The sequence below is a fragment of the Rhinolophus sinicus genome, linkage group LG05 (genome assembly GCF_036562045.2).
Source record: "Rhinolophus sinicus isolate RSC01 linkage group LG05, ASM3656204v1, whole genome shotgun sequence".
NCBI lineage: Eukaryota > Metazoa > Chordata > Mammalia > Chiroptera > Rhinolophidae > Rhinolophus > Rhinolophus sinicus.
The window spans coordinates 83,975,224-83,995,665 of NC_133755.1; the positions used below are offsets into that span (position 1 = coordinate 83,975,224).

Below are 20,442 nucleotides of genomic sequence, written 5' to 3' on the forward strand. Positions count from 1 at the left end.
GCCTCTCAGAAATGGGGTCAGTCTCCTTGATCTCTAGGGACCTTCTTGCTTGCTCTGAATTCTGACCCCGTGACCCCACCTGTCCTCAGCTCCCTTTAGTTGCCTCTTCCTGTATCTTGCCAGCCTCACACCCTGAATGCCAGCCTCACTCTTCTGCTCGCTGTCTGTTCTGATGTCTCTGTTTTCCTCTCTGGGTCCACTCCTGCCCTTCTCCACCCTGCACAGTGCCTGGCAGGCTGATCCGTGTGGACTGCGTCAACGCCCCGCCCCACTGCGTCTTCCAAGTGTGGTTCCAGCCAACAGAGGCCCTGGCAGGAGAGCAGAGAGAGGGGAGACGGGGAGGTTGCCCGGGCTGACCATGTCCCTCCACCAAGGGCTCCTGCTCCTGTCCCAAAGGCCCCTTGGGAGAACTACCTTCCCCCCTTACCTCCTTCGGCCTGGAGTAGTAGTGGCTTCCTTGTTGCCAGCCCCATGATTCATCACCTCTCGTTAGTTTCCCTAAACCCCGCTCACTCCTTTATTTTTTTTTTTTAAGAGAGAGAATTTATTCTTTTTATTTCTATTTTTTTGTATTTTGTTTTTACACTTTATTTATTTTGACATTCAATACTATTTTAAAATATTTTCAGGTGTACAGCATAGTGGTTAGACATTTATATAATTTAGAAGTGATCCCTCTGACGAGACTAGTACCCACCTGGCACTATATATAGTTATTACCATATTATTGACTATATTCCCTATGCTATACTTAATATCCCCATGACCACTCTGTAACGACCAATCTATACTTCTTAATTCACTCACTCTTTTATAAACAGCCCTTTATCTCAGCCCCCAGCTATCCAGGACCTAGACTGACCTGCTCATTCTGGCCTCTGTCCCTGCCTTCGCTTAAGCCACCATCTTGGCTGCTGGGCCTGTGTGCTGTGGCCCTTGGGCTTCACGGAAACAACCAGCTCCTCCCAGGGGACACTCCCAGTGCACCCGGGTCTAGCTGGCGCTGATTCTGCCACCTGAGGCCCATCCTGTCATTCTCCACAGAATAAGGAGGTGGAGCCCAATGGTCCCTGAAGTTCTTTGACCCACGTCCTTCTCTTCTTCACAGCAGACACCCTTTAGCCAGATAGCTTACGTTCAGTCAAATTCCATTTTTAAAAATCCAACAAGCTATCAAAGTGCTTTAGCCAAACATGGCTGGAACTTTCTCTCCTCCGAACTCCCATTTATGCTCACCGATAACTCGCACCGTTTCCTGTCAGGATTATTCATGCCTGTGAATCCCCGCTCCCAGGCTGCAAACTCCCTAGTTCCAGCTGGTGTTCAGGTGCAGCTCTGTCCTTCTGACCATCTCCCTCTCTCCCCATCACCCACCCGTACCCGGTTTGTTGCCCAGCATCTCATAAATGCTTCCTGTTGCAAATATTGACTGAAATGCGGGCATGACCAGCAAGGCCACAAACACTTTGGCTGACGCTGTGCAATGATATTTACAGAGCAATGACTACGCACCAGGCCTGTGACATACCCATTTGTTTCGCCCCCACCACAGGCCTCCAAATTAGGCGTTATCGCCATATTACACAGGTGGGAACTGAGACACAGGGAGGTTAAGCAACTTGCTCCACGTCCCGCTTCCAGAACAGGCTAGAGCCAGGAGTGAAGCACAGGTGACACAGACAGCAAGGCCTTGCACCTTTCCTCAGCTCCACCCTGTGGAGCCGGTGGTAACAAGATGCTACGCGGGCAATCCGGGACCCTGAGCCACACGGAGACAGGTCTACTTACAGAATGTCACGAATGGCTAGAAGAGCAGGGCCCTTCTGAAGAGGCCTCTCCAGACTTTCCTGAATGAATCACTAAGAAATTAATTAGCACATTCTTGCTTTCTAAGAAGCCTGGCCAAAAGGCCTCAAAAAAGTAATTAGTTCATTTAGGTAGGCTAAATGTTTCCCCAGCAATCTGGTTTACGCTTTAATTGGCATAGAGTCTTGGAGAGGGTGAAAAAGTAAACTTTAGCCCAGCCGCTGTGGAAGTATTTCCCATACATTTTATGGATAGAATTCACCCCTTTGGCCACTTGCTCCTACCATGCCGTGTGAGGGTTGGGAGCAAGGCAGGTGATGCTCTGGCCAGTCCACCAATGAGGAAGATGAGGGTCAGTAACAAAGCCTGAGTTAGGAAAGCTTTACTGGCTATTCTCATTCTCATCACGTCATCTGGCAGGGACTCCCCAAGCTGTCAGCAGAGCTTGCAAGCCAGACTAAGGAACTGGGACTTGATTCAAAGCAGAAGGGAGTCACTAAAGATTTCTGGGCAAGAGGTTCACCTAACAAAATGTTCACATTAGCAGAAACCATGGGAAGGCTGCTGTGGCTGAGACATGGTCCTAGCGCTATACCCATGTCTCAGGGTCATGGACATCTTGGTGGGCTTGGACTCCCTCTGTAACCCCTGTGTCTCACCCTCAGACTGGGGTTCCCTGAGGGCTGGGCTGTGTCTCCTCCTCAGACTGGGGCTCCCTGAAGCAGCTCTGTGTCTCCCCTCAGACTGTGTTTCCCTGAGGCAGGTCTGTGTCTCCCCTCAGACTGGGGCTCCCTGAGGCAAGTCTGTGTCTTCCCTAAGATTGGGGCTCCCTGAGGGCAGGGCTGTGTCTCCCCCTTAGACTGGGTTTCCCTGAGGGCTGTCCTGTGTCTCCCCCCTCAGAGTGGGCTTCTTGGGGCAGGCCTGTGTCTTCCCTCAAACTGGGTTTCCCTGAGGGTAGGTCTGTGTCTCCCCTCAGACTGGGTTTCCATGAGGGCTGGGCTGTGTCTCTCTGTGAGAATGGGGCTCCCTGAGGCAGGGCTCTGTCTCCCCCTCAGACTGGGGTTTCCTGAGGGCAGGTCTGTGTCTCCCCTCAGAGTGGGGTTCCCTGAGGGCAGGGCTGTGTCTCCCCCTCAGAGTGGGTTCCCTGAGGGTAGGTCTGTGTCTCCCCTCAGACTGGGGTTCCCTGAGGGCAGGTCTGTGTCTCCCCTCAGACTGGGGTTCCCTGAGGGTAGGTCTGTGTCTCCCCTCAGACTGGGGTTCCCTGAGGGCAGGGCTGTGTCTCCCCTCAGACTGGGGTTCCCTGAGGGAAGGGCTGTGTCTCCCCTCAGACTGGGGCTCCCTGAGGGTAGGTCTGTGTCCCCTCAGACTAGGTTTTCCTGAGGGTTGGGCTGTGTCTTCTCCTCAGACTGGGGCTCCCTGAGGGCAGGAACTTTCCACATCTACCATTAGTTTCTTCCTCCAACAAGAGGGACAAGACTCCACCCTCTGCACACCTTACGATCCCTCTGGGGATTTTGATGCTGCTGTTAGAAACATCGGTGGGATATCTCCAAAGACAGATGAACAAGCAGACTAATCAGGGACAGGCTGAAATTTCCGAGATGGGAAAGGGGCTGTACCTACCTCCCGCCACTGCTTATTCTCCATCCCTTGAGTATACATGACGCATACTGTGGGGAGAGGAGAAAAAAAGCATTAACGCACCAGGCCAAGACGAAGGTAGGACCCCAGATGGTGAGGGCCCTGGAAGGGAAGGTGCCTCGAGACTCCAGCATGGATAGCAGTGTTGGGTCTGGGGGAATGGGTCAGCTTGGAAAAGGGGGCATGTCTAGGAGTACCCTTTGGGAACGGAGTCAGAGACCATTCACATCGAGGCCAGAGCAAGTGTGAAGGTAGACAAATGGGCGTGATTGGGGACTGGGTGGCAGGGGTCCCCAATATCTGAAACTCAAATCATCCCTTTAGGGCTCAAGGCAGCTTTACAGGCCTATTACAATCATCAGCCTCATTTGCCTGATGGGCAAACTGAGGCTCAGAGGAAGCCAGTGACCTGAGTGGCATTGCTCTGGGCTAGAACCCTGGACTCCAAAATCAGTGCTCGTTCCCCCAGAACACAGCTGATTGGGGCTCTTAAATATACCAGTTTCCCTGGAACTGAGAAGTTCTGGCCCCAGACAGCCTGACCCCTCCCAACCAGCTCAGTTGTGTTGAGGCTTCATAAGTACAGGGGCCGGGAAGGGTCTGACACCCCAGTTTTTTCTCCAGACAGTATAGGTGAAATATTAAACAGCCTTGATGCATGTGGAAAGGTGCCAGGCACACAGTTAGAGCTCAGTAAGGGCTCAAGTACTGACTGGCTGCGGCAATCTGTCATAATGCCCTTGTTGGTGGTGTTACTGTTATTATTGTCAGAGCAGAACTTACGTGGGTCAGACTTGGAAAACATGTCTTTGTCCAAAAGGTTCCTGAAAGAGAGGGAGACAGGAGTTAGCACAGCCCAGGAGAGGAGGATGTGGGGTGGTGGGGTTCAGGCTGTTACTGAGACCCGGAAGCTGCCTCGGGCCTGGCCTCAGGCAACACATGAAGAGCAGGAAGCTTATTAGGCGCTCCTTACAGCCCTCAGGCTGGGCACCGGGGGTTCCTCGCCTCTGCTTCCTAAGGAGTACGGCTCCCTACTTCTCACCCCCACCATAGCCACGCAAGCTCCAGTTCCCTGGATCCCGCAGCCCCTTGTTCTGGGGCCAAATCTCAATCTGTTTTAGCCTATTCTAGAAACTCTCCTCTTACCACGTCTCAGTCTCTCCAAAAAATAAAATCAAGCAATCAAAACTTATCCATCCAGGGGCAGCGGATAGCTCAGTTCGTTAGAGTGCGAGCTCTGAACAACAGGGTTGCCGGTTCGATTCCCACATGGGCCAGTGAGCTGTGCCCTCCACAACCAGATTGAAGGACAACAACTTGGAGCTGGTGGGCCCTGGAGAAACACACTGTTCCCCAATATTTCCCAATAAAATTTATTTTTTAAAAAAACCTTATCCATCCAGTGTCCCATTCTCTCAGGGCTCTATTTACAGTTTATTCGATTGTCTCACCTGTGCTGATGGATTAATGAATTACACCTGCCAGGGGATGCAGACTTATTTGAACAGGGTCCTTCTTTGGTCAAGGCCACAGGTAACACATGGCTAACACATGGCCCTGATCATCAGACTTGATGGTACTACAGCAAGATGATGGACACAACGTTTGAGGACTGAGAGGTCTTTGAACAGATACTGAGCCCTCCTGTGCTGCCTCCATGTAGTCAGAGCATCCGCTCATTGAACCCCAGTGATGGGTAGGCAGTGCGCTAAGTGTTCTGCAAATATTAGCTCCCAATCCTCACGCTGCCCTGCAAGGTCGTAGGCATCAGCCCATCTTACAGATGTGGAAATGGAGGCATAGGAAGATCAGGCAAGGGTATGTGTCCCTCATTCTACAGCGACCTGCTGCTGGCGGGAAGCAACACAGGAAGTGACACAAGCTCTCTGAGCCTCTGTTTCCTCATCCGTACAATACAGACAACAGTGCCAGCCTAGAAGGTTGCTGGTCCCCTGCCCTGTCTCCTCAGCCCTCCCAGTTCCTGCACACACCCATGGCTTCCTCCTGCTTCTCTCCTGAGGGCTTTCTCTGGCAGGCCAGGCTGCAAATACCAGGAAGTTTACACTCAGAGGGCAGCCCTCAACCAATGATGGGCAGGAGTTGGGGGATAAATACCGAGCTTGCTCACTCCTGTTCCCACCCCCACCCCCAGGAGTGCTCCACACAGTCTCCCAGAGGGCCCAATGGGACAGAGCCCCAGGGGCCACTGGGAAATCTGCTCCTTAAAGACCCTTGTGGACTGGGCAAGGCCTCCCCCCTCAGACCTCTTTCCTGAAGGAGCTTCCTGTGAGCCCCTCCTGCCTGCAAGAGCTACCCACTCCTTCCTCTACTGTCCTAAAGTTAAGCTCTACACTTCCAAGCCATCTCAGCCTTGTCCCACCTCCCTCCCAGATGTCTTCAGGGGTCTTCTTGCCTCCCTTCTCCATTCCCACACTCCCTGCAGCCCCTGTGTCCCTTGAACCTCTTTCCCAGAAAGGAGAAATACTCAACGTGGGTCTGTGTAGCTTCCTGACAGCCAACTCCAAATGTCAGAGCTGGATGGACTCTCGGGATCACGTGTTCCACCTTCTCCTTGAGGAGGGAGACTGATGCCCAGGGAGGGGCAGGGAGTGGGCCACCCCCACAGCAAGCAGTGGTACAGCCACAAAGGTCTCGAAGGGGTCACCATCACCAAAACCATAGGAATAACAGCCTGTCTGGGTAACTTGACCCACGGTCAACCCGATCGCCCACGTACCCCATTCTGATGTGGCAGCCAAAGGCCGACTGACAGACAGATGCAGTAGCCACCTGGTGCCAGCACATGGCATCCCCAGCTGCCTGGGGAGGTCCCAGATTGTTCTCATGAATCACCTAGCTCCAGGCCTGGAGCAGATTCCCGGAGATGTCCCTGAGGGGGAGATCCCCAAGTCCCCATCATCCACTGCAGTCTCTTCATTCTGGGGCCTCTCCCCAAAGGCAGCCACCCCCAGCTAGCACTCCATGATCCCACAGGCATATAACCGCTCTGCTGGCCCCCACCCCCTACCCCCACCACACCTGCTCCCAGCCAACTGTCACTTTGGAAACCATCTGATAAACCTCCCAGCCCACTGCAGTGAGCATCAAGGGAAATGACACACAGGCAGCTCTGAAAGTAGGTAGCAGAGGCTATAGATACGATATCACTTTATATACGTGCTTCCACACCAAGGTGGGCTGACCTGGACCTCCTGCAGTGTGCTGGGTTTGGGAGCAGGTCTGTCTTGATTTAAACAAAGGACAAAATGCCTTAACCCCAAAGATGACTCCACAGTGGTGGGACCTCACGCAACGGTGAGGAGTTGGAACGTAAGAGAGGGTTGGGGGAATGGGACTTCTCTGCTAAAGCAAGTGCTGGGGGTAATCTCTGAATTCTATAATTACATAAAACGCTATCTCGAGGGTTCAAGCTGGAAGGGACCTCAGAGGTCACCCTTTCCAATTCCTTTATAAATCGGAAATGTGAGACTCAGAGAGAGGGCAAGTGACTTCTCCATGTCTGGGCCTGGGACTCAGGTTTAGTCATGTCTAGGCTAGTGAGAAAGAGTGAGATCCTGGATTTCAGCTTGGGGGTGTGAGTCTGAGTCTGAGTCTGAGTGTGTGAGAGAGAGAGAGAGAGAGAGAGAGAGAGAGAGATCTTTAAAGAGAAGCAGATGGGGCTTTTCTTGGCTCTGCCTGCTCTCCTCGCTGGGAAGAGGCACACAGCTGAGCCAAGGAACAGACTCCCAGCCACCTTGCATCAGTGGCTCCCTGCCCAGTGACCTCTGGACTCTCACTACACCCTGGGGTGTGGGTCACCCTGGCCATGCTGAGATCATCCTTACCGTGCTTCCAGATCCACTCCCATCCTTCCTCCTTGATTTTGCCTTCCCTGGACAGACACTGACCAACAGCCATTTCCTCTCCCCTCCTGAGCTCTCTCTGGCCTGTAGTGTGCAAACTTCTGACATGTTGGACCCCATTACTCAGCATACCCTGGGCTGCAAAATCAGGGGTGCGTTTGTCTCTCACAGCTGTTGTGTGCTCCTCCAGGGCAGGCCTCCTGCCTCTGCGTCGAGCCAGCCTAGCACCTGATTCTGAGCAAGGGCCTGACAAGTAGGATGGATGAAGGGAGACCAAAACAGTGGCCAGATGGGCAAGCGAGGCCCTTGTCTCTCCCCAGCATGGTGCCTGGTCATGCTCAGGACAGACCCCTATATCTCCTCTTCGTGGAGAGCCAATGATTAATGCACGGGCTACCGTGAGACAAGCTGGGTTCACATGCCAGCTTTGGACAAGTTACTTGCCTGCCTTGTGCTTCAGTTTCCCCATCTGTAAAGTGGGGCTAAAACAATTCCTGCCTCAGGACTTCTATGGAGCACGTGGACACAGTGCTTGTCAGATGGGTCCGTCATCATCAGCCAGGTGCTGAGCAGAGTAGTCACTCCTCTCATAGGTGCTCAGGCTCACTTTGTGACAAAGAGGACAGGATGGATGACAGAAGCTACCTCCACCCTCACCACCAGTCAAAGGAAGCCCACCCCCAACATATACTCTCCCAAGTGCCCTGTTTTGAAATGCACACTGAGTCCCCCCACTGGCTAAGGGCAGCGCCCCCTCATCTCAGCCTCAGGCTCCCCTTTGGCCCCCTTCCTTTCCCCCTCTCAGCCCTGAGGATCCTCTGCCCCGCTGCTTAGGTCCCTGTACCCTACACCTCTCTCTGATCCCTCACCTCATCACACTTGTCCCATCTGTGCCTCACCTCAACTGCCTGTACTGACGGACACCTCGGGGCCTAATGAGCCTGCTCTCTTGGCCTTGAGATGGTGGCTTCACCCCAAGAGCAATGGGCCTCTCACTTCCTGGGACTTGCCCCTGCCCCCACTTGTAAAAAGGCAGATTCCTGGCGTCTGATTGTGTAGGTCTGGACAGACAGACAGACACACACACACACGCACACACACCACACCACACACACACACACCACACCACACACACACACACCACACACACCACACACACCACACGCACATATCACACCACACACACATATCACACCACACACACATATCAAACCACACATACACCACACACACACACACACCACACACACCAAACACCACACACACCACACACATATCACATCAAACACACAACACACACCCCACACACTCACACCACACACACACACCACACACTCACACCACACACATACCACACACCATACACACACACACACCACACACACACACACACACACACACACACCACACACACACCACACACAGTTTCTGATGGCAGCGGTCCAAAAACCACACCTCAGGACACTAGGCCTCAGTTTCCCCCACTGCAACAACATACACATGTGCAGCCCTTGAAGGCTTTTACATGATCCTCTAAGGACTCCGAGGCTCAGAGACAGTGAGTGACTTGCTCATGGGCACACAGCCAGGAAGAAGCTGAGGGGGAGGAAACCAGGTCTTCTGACCTGAAGCAGGACCTGAACCACAAGGGCACGGACAGCCCAGACTGTAAGTGCTTTTTCTCCACTTTCTGTCTTTCGAGAGCTCAAAGAGAAATTTTTTTTTAACAGGCAAATGTATTTTTTCCTCAAAAGAACATAAAACCCGTCAGCTGTCCACTCGGTACCCTGGAGATTGGATTCTTTTATTCTTCAAATCAAGGCCAGGGAAGCAGAGCTGAGGGCCCCTTTTCTCTCCAATTTCCCCCAAGGAATCATTTCCAATTCAGCGGCAGAGGCGCTGGGCGCTGAGCTCAGAAGTCTCCAAAGCCCCAGGAAAGGGAGAAAGTACTGGAAAGGCTAAAATGAGAGTTCTTGGTTGGTGCTAAAGATGGGGGCCTGAGGGTGACACCCTCCCATTGGGTACACAAAAATGCTGGGAGTAGAAGCGGGGGCTCTCCAGTCAGAGAGAGAACAACATACAGCCCTACCTTCAGGGAGCCCCAGTCTGAGGGGAGATGCAGCCCTGCCCTCAGGGAGCCTCAGTCTGAGGGGAGACACAGCCCTGCCCTCAGGGAGCCCCAGTGTGAGCAGGAGGCACATTTGCTCTAGAGCTGAGTTGCTGGGTGATCTGACCATCACACATCCTTTTTTTCTCTAACAAAGCCCATACATGCTGCATGGATGCACTGAACAATGACTGGCTACAGCACAGAAAGAAGCACATTAAGAGCACTTGCCCTCAGCTTCCTGGACCAGGGGTCCTTAAGAGGGTCTGTGGATCCCCTAAACTGTAAGCAAAATATGGCATATTGGTACATATGGATGCATTCTTTTTGGAGAGCTTTCATCAGATTCCCAAAGAGGTTCATGAGGCTAAAAAAAGTTAAGAAAAGATGGTTTATCTTCTTCCTAGCAATCCACCCTAAGCATCCCTCCAACCTCTGGCAAAGGTGGGGGTGTACGTGGACTTGGAGCTTCATGGCTGGGTCCCAAACCCAGCTCTACCCCTTACTAGCTATATGACCTCATTACCTACTCTGTGCCTCAGTAGCCCCATCTGTAAAGTGGGGATAACAGTCCTCCCTCCTAGGGATTTTCTGAGAATAGAGTTTATGTATTCAAAACAGTTCAAACAATGCCCAGTAAGTTGCAGTCCAGTGCCTGGCATACAGTCAGTGCTCACTAAAGGCCGGTGGAGAATAAGTGGCTTCTAGGATGCCCCATGTTCTCCCACTGCTCCCTATCGCTGGGCTGGAGCAGGACCTCCAGTGCTGGCATGCCCTTGTCCCCCACTGCCCATCTGGCTGTGCAACCTTCCTTGAGGAGAGCAGACTGAGGACAGGTGAACCACCATCAGGGAGAAACAGGTACCTGAGGTGGCCCACAGAGACCCCTAAGTCTGAGGGGCCCACCAGCAACACCCCACTTCTCTATGGAACAATTCAACACCAAACATCTGGCCAACTTCCCCTCGGCCCCCAAAGCAGGCAATGAGGGTGGGAGAGGAATGACAATAATCAGACATAACCTACACCAAATCCTTTGCTGGGTACTTAATCTGTGATCCCCTATTCACCCTACATATCAACGCTAGGAGGTAGACGTCACCCCTGCTATAAGCAAGGCAGCTGGGCTTGAGAGGTATGCCCAGTGTCACCCAGCTTGCCAGGCGACACGATGACATTGAACTCTGAAGCCCAAGCCCATTTGGACATGCCACGGGGAGCATCTGCATTACGAAAACCCAGGGTCTCCCAAGGCCCCCTCCCGGCCAGAAGTGCCCCTCGTATTCTCACTTTCCGTTTCTTGTCCCCAGCCTCATCAGGGCTGTTCCCAAAGGAAAAACTGAACAGAAGAACTGGGGGTTTCCATCTTCTCCGGCCCTGCTCCCTGTCCTGACAGGCAGATAGTCCGAGGCAAGGTGCAGGGAGAGCTGGGGAGCGGAAGGACCTTGGCACCCAGCCCTAGGCACTCGCCCATCTCCCCTTTCAGATCCTGTTCCTTACCCATGAGCACTGTCTCCCTGCCAAGTCTCCTCGCCAAGGTCTAAAAAGCAATTTTCACATGGCTTAGAGTGCTCCTTCCTGGGGCTATTTGCATTATTATTATTAATTATTGTAATAATTGTCCCTCCCATGCTGTGTGGCCACGGGAAGAGAGCCTGAGCTCTGGCCTCGGATGCATCCAAGCTGAAATCTCCGGGGCCATATGGTAATTCTGTGACCCTGGACAAGCTACTTAACTTTAGTTTCCTCATCTGTGAATGGGGTCACATACCTGCCTTGCACAGTTGTTGTGAAGCCAAGAGCTTAAAATAGAAATCTAGGAAGCATGCTCAATTTCTCTCTCCCTTACGCCGCCTCCAGTCCCATTCATTGAGTCTTAAAAGTTTCTGCTTTAAAAACACATCTCAAATCTGTCCACTCTTCCTCATACCTCCATCACTATTATTTCTCACTTAGACATTTCAGTGGCCTCCTGCCTAGCAATGTGCTTCAATTCCTACCTTTCCTCACCCCCCACCAGTCCATTCTCTTACAGTAACTAGAGAAACCCTTTCGAAGGCCAATCAGATCACATTACTCCTGTTTAACCCCTTTCTACTGCTGTTAGAATAACAAATCAAACTCCTTAGCATGGGTCACAGGCCATGACCTGTACCCCCCATTTCCTCTCTGACCTCATTCTCCTCCATACACCCCCCTCCGGCCCCCTCCCCCCCCCACACACTGCTCCATCCACACGAATCTCCCTGCAGTTTCGCAAGCATACCAAGTTCTTTTCTGCCACTGGGCCTTTTCACTTGCTGTTCTCCCTATCTGAATCACCCTCTCTCCAGATTCCCCCCAGGTGGCTTTCTCATTTTTTGGATCTCAGCTCAATGTTACCTGCCCATCCTGTCTAAAGCATCCTTAATAACCACAAACTTATTTGCAGAGCACTTACCTCTCTCAGACATTATTTAATAAAAACTGTGTATATTTGTTTATATTATATTCCCCACCAGCAGCGCCAATGTGAGTTCTATGAGAGGAGAGAGTTTGTCTGTCTTGTTCACCAGTGTATCTGGAGCACTTCAGACTGTGCTTGTCACAAAGAAGCCTCTCAATAGCAAAGGAGGATCAGTGTCAATTATCAAACGAATGAATGTGTCAGTAGTGTTGTTATTGATATCTATTATCAAGTTTATCCAGCACATTTCATTTTATACAGGACTTCACAAACATAATCTCTTTTGTCTTCCTAATGATACGATAGAATGTGGACAGGACTAGTATTTCCTCCCATTTTACAGATGGAGAGACTGAGGTTAGAGAACTTAAATGATCTGGCCAAGGTTTCAAAGAACGTAAGTCAGGAACTGCCTTGATGTTCAATGTCCTGCCCAGAATCATTCAGTACCCAAAGGCATATAGCTCTTAGTGGGATCTTTAGGCACTATGCTAGGCCAACAGAGGTGAGGGGCATTATGGGACAGAGGCATGTTGCAGTGTTTTGAAATCACACTGTCTTTTTTTCTTCTCCAGGAAACTGGCAGAAAGAGAGGTAGTCAGGGGTCCAGCTAAGCTGTTCTTGGAAAATCAGTTCCCAGTCACCTAACACTGACTGTCCACTGATTGCAGGGAAATCCGAGGAGCCAGTCCTCAGAGACGCCAAACTCTAGGCCCCGTGTATCCCCAAGAGCTCAGGCAGCCTAAGGGTCACTTGGAAAGCTTCCTTGTGGCAGAGTCCATGGTTGTCCAACAGCGAGCATTTCTCACTCCCTTCTGTTTTTTTCTTTTTTCCTTTTTCCCCCCTTCTTCTGCCTCACCCCCACACCACCACAACCACCACTACGGTTTAAGCCATTGTTTCTCAGTCTAGTTGTAGGACACAGCTCCCTGACCCATGCTGGTATTATGAGACTTGCGCTCCCCCTCCTGAGGCAGTCGGTCGCTAGTCATCGGTTGGCTGCTCACAACAGCTCAGGACAGCTCTCGCCGGCTGCCGGCCACTCACACTGGCCACCGGGCTCTCCTGGCTGCTCACAGCAGCCCAAGGCAGCACACGCCAACTCCAGCTACTCACAGCAGCCCAGCTCCAGGGAGAGCCATTGTTCACAATCTTAGCTGTAGAGGGTGCAGCTCACTGGCCCATGTGGGAATTGAACCAGCGACTTCAGCGTTAGGAGCACGGTGCTCCAACCACTTAAGCCATTGGGCCGGCCCTCTCACTCCCTTCCTGCTACCAAAATCCACATTGGTTCAGGTGTCTGATGGAGACAACCTGAAATCAGAATCCTTGTTGCCGTTGATTGAATTGTGTAGCCCCCAAAATATATACATTGAAACACTAACCCCCAATGTGATAGTATTTGGAGATGAGGCCTTTGGAAGGTAATTAGGGTTATTTGAGGTCATGAGGGTGGGGCCCTTGTCATGGGATTAGTGCCCTTAAAAAGAGACACCAGAGAACTTGCTCTCTTTCTCTCTCTGCCATGTGAGAACACAGTGAGAAGATGGCCATCTGAAGCCAGCAAAAAAGTCCTCACCAGAACCCAACCATGCTGGCACCCTGATCTCGGATTTCCATTCTCAAGAGCTGTGATCAATAAATTTATGTTGTTTCACCATCCAGTCTATGGTATTTTGTGATGGCAGCCCAAGCAGACTAATATACTAGTCTAAGGTTGGACATGAGACCCAGCTCATATCCACTGAAAAGTCCATTTGGCCATTGAAATAGAAGAGGAAGTCTGCTGAGAGATTTTGGGAGGGATTGTGCTTTCCAGATAAAGAGAACTTTTGCAAGAGAGGCCTTTGGCCCTATGCCTTGCTTCCTCTCTTTGGATGTGGTTGTGATACCGGGAACAAGCAGCCATTTTGTAACAATGAAGCCCACCATTGGATGATAGCAGAGTACAAAGATAGCTGGCTCTGTGATGGCAAAGTGAGCTGACAAACCAGCACTGAGATAACCTACCTCCAGACTCACTGTGATCTGAGGAAAATAAATGGATTTCAGGTTTGAGCCACCATCAGATTTTCTGTTACCTATAGCCAAAGCATTCTTAACTGAATCTGATTCCCCGTTGCCCCAAAGCTTTACAGCTTTATTCCCCTCACCTCTTCCTCACCCTCTCTTCCCAATGGCAGGTCATCTCCAGCAATGGAGCAGGGAGAACTGTGTGCTGGGAGAGGAGGGATGGTAAGCCACCACCATATGGCCTGGATGCCCTGGAAGGCTGGCTGTCATTCTGTGACTCTGTCTGATCTCTGCTTCCTGGGGATTTCTCCAGTTCTGCGTTTGCTTCCCAGAGCCAGGATATCCCTGAGCAAGAAAGGCCCTTCCCATCCCTGGAGGAGAGCACCTACTTCTTGGTTACATCTACCATGGTTGGTACTTAGGCCTTTTTCGTGATCCTCATGGAGACCCCCATTCCCAACTTCAAGAAGCCCTCAAAGCTTTGAAGTCTGAGGAAACTGAATTTGAATCCCCCTCTATATAATGGACTAACTGTAATCTCAGGCAGGTCCCTTAACTTCGCTGAGCCCTGATTTCCTAATTAGCAAAAAGGGAAAATACTATGTGCCTCATAAGATTGTTGTCAAATTAAAAAGATACAGTAATATGGTAGGGAGAAATCTAAGACGGTCGCCTAGATTCCTGCCCCCTGGTGTACACAAGCCTGCATAATGCCCTTCCCTTAAGTGTGGGTGGTACCTGGGAATGTGACGAGATACTCCTGTGATTACTGTTAGTTTATATAAGAAGACTCTGTCATAGCAGACTGGGGAGAGATTCTCCTGCTGGCTTTGAAGAAGTAAGCTGCCATGTTGTGAGAGGCCCATGTGGCTAGGACCTGAGTGTGGCCTATAGGCGCTAAGAATCACCCCAGCCTAACAACCAGCAAGAGCACTTTACTTTTATAGCTGCAAGGAACTGAATTCTGCCAACCTAAATGAGCTTGGCTTGGACCTCAAGCCTCAGATGAGATCACAGCCCCTGCAGGTACCTTGGTTTCAGCCTTGGGAGACCCTGAGCAGAGAAGCCAGTTACACTGGGCCTGGGCTTCTGACCTACAGAAACTATAGGATAATAAAGGGCTGATGTCTTAAACCACTAGGTTTGCGGTCATTTGTTATGCAGCATTTGACAACTAATATAATAGTTTTAGTTTGAACTAATAAATTGCTATTTGACAAGGTCATAAACATTTGAATATAGGCAATTGTACATGGCTCAGCTGTACAGATGTATACAGCACCCAGCAAGTAGTAAGCACTCAATAAATCCCATTGTTGTTATTCCCTTGGCTCCACTAAAGAGTGCCTTGGCCTATTCAAGGACTGAATGTACCTCTTTTTTCTGGCACTGGCTTTGACAGCTGCCATGCTGCCCCCAGGCTTCTCTCCGCAAAGCCGCCCTGCCCTGCCTGTCAGGAGAAAGCCTTCAGAGCCCATTCACACCCCTTCTGCGAGGCCCAGGGCACAGCTCCTAAGCTAGGCTGCCTCTCCCACTCCAGCACAACGCCAACCTGAACAGACAGCAGAAAACATCTCAGGGCAGAGGCCACAGCTGCCCACCAGGCCCACGCCACCTGGTGGGGAGAGGGCAGCTGCTGGGAAATTCTAACACGGCTAAGCGATGACTGCCCCTGGACTCCCCCCTCCTTGCCTTCGAGACCCCACGATGTGGATGTCTGCATTGCTTCTTCCAGCAGGACCCTGCAGACGCACAAAGGTTTCCTGTTACATAAAAAATGCAAATCGTGCTTTCTCACCAACAGGCTGGTCCTGAGCCCTACATCAGATGATGCACAGAAAGAAACTAGAAAAATAGAGCGGCCCTTGGGGAATGGGACGCTGGACAGGTGAGTTTTGATCAGGTCTGTAGGGAAGCTAAGAAAGTCAAGAAAGGTCTGGAACAAACTATAAGAAGGAGAAGCTTGTGGCTCCCACTTCCTATAATGCCTGATGGTATCTGGTTCCACAAACCATCTACCCCACTCACTCAGAATCTCTAAAAGTCAAATATATGTCAATAAAGCTGGAGGGGGGGATACGAATCTCTAGAAGGATCAGATCTCCTCCAGGACCCACACAAATGCTGGGATGCAGCTATGAAGACAGATTTTTATTTAGTTTCAGGAGTCAAATAATAGGCAACATAAATTACTATTCATGGATTAATCCTCCTAACTGTGATAAGGATTATCATACTTCCTTTACAGATGAGGAAACTGAGGCAGATGCTAAGTATTCGTTTACCCAACGTCACAGGGACAGAACAGGGATTTGAACCCAGGTAGACAGATCGCACAGCCCATGTTCTTAACCGCTGAGCCAAACAACTAGAGGGCTTAGGATCTTTGGCCCTGAATTCACCCAAGTCGGTAGAAAACAATTGTTTGGGAGCGGACTATCGGTTAGCCCCAAGATACCCTACCTGCGGCTGGGGCCCCGACATGTCCATCCCATAGTGTCGTCTGCCTCCAGCAGAGGCTGGGCCGGCCTCCGCTGTGGTCCTGTGCTGGGGCTCAGGTGTGCCCCTGTCCAGGCAGCTTTGCTCAGATAGGAGCACCCTAGGACAGGCACGGCAGGGGTTCAGGTCCCTCCTTAGGCAACAGCAGAGCTCCTAGGGCTGTGGGAGGTGGCAGGGACCTTCCTAAGGAGCAGAGACAGGAGGGAACTGGGCCCCAGGATGCTAATTTCCCGTTCCCTGAAACACTGGTCCCCTCAACCCCGGCTGCTCATTTTGAAGCCCCTGGAGTTCTCACCCCACCACCCCCTCTGCCTGCCCTACTGTTCCCTGCCCACCAGCAGGTGTCACCTAGATGCTCAGGGCAGGGGCACTGCATAACCTCCACCCCTGGGACCCCGTCACAAGACGCAGGGGAAGAGGACTGGACTCCCATTAGTTGGTGACTACGGAGTATAGAATATGCTGGAGAAAATCATTCTGTGCAGCTCTCCCTCCTCTCCTCCTACTTTTCTTTCTCCATCTCCCTCCTCCCCTCCTCTCTCTCCTAGAACCTGGATAATTGAACCTGATTGAGGCAGAGATGGACTTACAATTTCAAGCCCGTCTAGATTGTTTTCTTGCCTCCTCTCTATTCCAGAGGACTCCTCCCTCTTCACCCCTTCCTACCAAAACCCACTTTCCTACCCTCTGGCTTTTGGAAAAGCAGGAGCAGCCTGGGTCAGGCCCTCCTCAGGCTGATGGATCACGTCCCCTGAGAGGGAATGGACACCAGGGTTGATCCCAGAACCACATTCCCCAGAAACTCAAATGCATCCCTAGGTACCTTTTAGACAAAAGGTCTGATACCTCCAATTTCAGAGAGCAAATGGGAGGGGCCACAAGCCTTACAGTAAACATCAGCTACTTATTGAGCACCTACTGTGTGCCAAGCAAGTGCAAAGTAGTGTGCTGGGTGCATCATAATCCTCTAGCCCTCCAACAGTTTGTGTTGAGTAGCTGCTATGTGCCAGCCACGCTCCCAAGCTTGTGAGCTACCCCGGCAAATGAGGCTTCTCAATGAAAACAGGTTCATTGTTTGCACTTGACAAATGGAGGAAACCAAGGCTAAAAGTCAGCCCCAAGTGGTGGAGCAGATTCCATTTCAAAGTGTCTGCAAAGCCACAGATGCTGAGTGCCCTCTGCCTCCTCTCTTCTCTTCTCCACTGGACGAGAGGGTCCGAGGGTCTGAGTCAGGGTGGAGATCCCTGCCCTCAAAGGCTTATATAGTTGCTTTGGGGGAGGAGAGATGATATCTACGCATCTGAGATGTCTTCAGAGGTTCAGTGCTCAGTTTGTGGGTGACCCATAGCCCAGGCTGAGTACTCAGGGCCGAGGGGACACAGAAGACAGGGATTCGGGCTGGCTGCCTCATGGGTGAGAAGGATGGCTGGAAGTGGAGAGCATGAGGCCAAGCTTTTCAGGATGAGGGAACATGAACTGACAGAGATGAAGGAGGGGTGACATCTGGATGGGGAATGGGCTGTTCAGAGCCTTGGAGGTGGGAGGATCCTGAGACAGCTCTGACACGGGCATGATTGAAGGCTGAGAGGGAGCGTCAGGCACAGTAAGGCAGAGAGATGTGCGCTGCTCCAGAAAGGAGGGCAGGCTGTGGCAGCTGCTGATGGCTGAGGAGGTGAGACTGGAGCTAATGGGCCATCAGGATCCTCCCAGCAGAGTAATGGCAAGATGCAAAAGGCGCTGGGAGATAATTCTGACAGCACTGTGTGTGGGAACATGGGAGAGACATACGGAGTTATCACGGGGAGCCTGGCACAGGAGGTCAGATATGTTCCACATCAACCCTCACTCTCACTCACCCTCAACAGCCCCCCTAATGCCTCCCCCTCTCACACTCCAGCCCAGCTCTGGCTCTATCTACATCTTTCCAATACCTGGAATACAGGGTTGGGGGGTCACGAGAGTGGATAAAGGGTCTGACGAAAGAGGGGCCTGGAAGATGACAGGGTGGGTGATTTGGAACAAAGGTACAGCCAGGACTCAGGTCATTTTGGGCAGGGGGATGGCATCTAGGGGAATCTCCCTCCAGGTGAGCTATGCCTGGGCCATAGTCCCCTCACAGTCCCAGCAAGGCAGTGACCTAGGCCAGCCACAGGATGACTGCACCCTCTTACTGCCTGGGGTAGCCATCCCCTTAGATAGGAGAACCTGACGGAAACCCAGCGCTGAAATGGAGAAGTTACCCCCAAACTCAGTGTGACATGACTGAGGATTTTGGGGATGGTAACCCACAAAAACACCCCCCACATACACACACACACCCGCTGGACTCTAAAATTCCACACTCCGTTCTAGATCTTTGGCTTCAGATTTTCTCCCCAAGTTATTGTTTTTTTTAATGGTTCTACTTTAAATTGTTATCAGTTATCCACACCTCTATGAATGAGTCAGTCTAATATTTTTCCAAGAGTCCGTTTTGTTGTTGGAGGTGAAGAAAGGCTTTAGATTCCTGGGGTCTAGGACAGAGGGCGGGAGGGGAAGGAGAGGACCAGGGCACTGGGGCAAAGGAGGAGGTAGAAAAAAGGAAAGGAGGGCACAAAGGCAGAGTCTGGGCACGCCTGGGAGGGATGGGGCAGATCACTCACTCGTCGATTTGGGGAGGAGTTGATCAGAAATAGCCTGTGCGAAGACCCCGGCATAGCCTTTCACTCCCTCCCTGCACCCCTGTTCCTGTGTCTTCATATCTCCTCTCAGCAACAGCCCGGAGTGCAAACTTTCCGGGATACGACCCCGAGCCTGGCTTACACTCAGGCGTCGCCACCCTCGGCTGGGCAAGGGCACTTGCCGGACAGGCAGGGGGGTGTCCGCGAGGCAACGACACTCTGGAAGGGGGCGCGCATAAGTACAGCGTCAGAGCCGCAGGGGCCGCGGGACTCCGGGTACAGGGGCGGGACAGGGGAACCCGGCCAGCGGGCTGCTCACCTGCAGGACACGGTGATCTCTACCTTGGTGGCCGGGATGCTGCCCGCCAAGGAGTCGAATTCGCTCAGCGACGCCATGTCCTCGGGCTGCTCCATCGCCCACCGCGCCCCCCACCCCAAATTAGTCAATCCCTGAGCGATTCACGCCTTCTCTGGAGCAACTGAAACCCTGGGCTCTCCCCCAACTCCAGAGCCGAGGCTGGGCGGCAAAGGGAGGAGAGGAGCGCGAGAGGGGGCGTGGGAAGTGAGAGAGGGAAGGGAGGGGGGTGGAGACAGCGGGGGGCGCGGATCCAGGAGGGGGTGCGGGGGCCGCGACGAGGAGGCTGGGGGCCCAGCGGGGAAGGGCGAGGTGCCCAGGGAGGTGGGGTGCAGCCGGGCTAAGGCGGAGGAGCGCGGGGCAAAGGCACCCGGAGAGATGCACCGAGTCGTGGAAAGAAGCGTACAGCTTCGGGTAGGGGCCGAAGGGGTGCAGGATAAAGAGGGGCGTGGGCAGCGGGGGTAGCTGGACGCGGGTTGCGCCGAGCCCGGAGCGCCGGGGCTGCGCCGCCTCTCGCTCGGTCTAGGCGCGGGGGGACGGCGGGGCTGGGGACGCGGTTGCAAGCGCCACCTCCTCGGCTCTGGCTCCAGCTCCTGGGCGACCGGGCTGCGGGAAAATCAAATCTGCCCGAAGCCGCCGCCTCCTGCCACCGGGACCCAGCTGCGTACGGGACTGTGAGCGCCGGAGGGGGTGCCCGCAGGGGCCTGGGCGGGGCCGCGGGCGGGGTCTGCGCGCGGTGCCGAATGTGTGTGTGTGTGTATGCGTGTGTTTGTGTGTGTGTGTGCGCGCGGGCGCGCGCGTGTGGTGGGCGTGGGGACGTGGCTCCCCATACTGGGTGCCTGGGGGTGTGATAGCCAGAGATGCTCCTGGCAGTGACCGTCTCTATCTGCGCTCGACCTCCACTCCCCACCCCCTCATGGGGCTCCACAGTGGGGGAGGGAAAAGAGTGTGTCAACCAAGGACGCCCGTTTGGGAAGGGTCTTTGCTGGGCAGGGGTGGGGAGGGACGTGTGCAAAAGATACCGTCCCCACCCAGAGGCTTGGAGAGTTCTC

At 52.7% G+C, this 20,442-nt stretch overlaps 1 protein-coding gene across 1 annotated transcript in view; it reads right to left on the minus strand.

The window, feature by feature from the left end:
• CPNE5 (copine 5) overlaps nucleotides 1-20,058 on the minus strand; it is a 90,455-nt gene extending 70,397 nt beyond the window's left edge. The window contains exons 1-3 of the mRNA XM_074332865.1: nucleotides 19,355-20,058; nucleotides 4,231-4,271; nucleotides 3,430-3,476 (exon numbers count right to left, since the gene is read on the minus strand). Of these exons, the coding sequence (XP_074188966.1) occupies nucleotides 3,430-3,476; nucleotides 4,231-4,271; nucleotides 19,355-19,449 (183 nt within the window). The 5' untranslated portion in view covers nucleotides 19,450-20,058. The remainder of the gene's footprint in view (nucleotides 1-3,429; nucleotides 3,477-4,230; nucleotides 4,272-19,354) is intronic.
• Nucleotides 20,059-20,442: the final 384 nt, after the last annotated feature.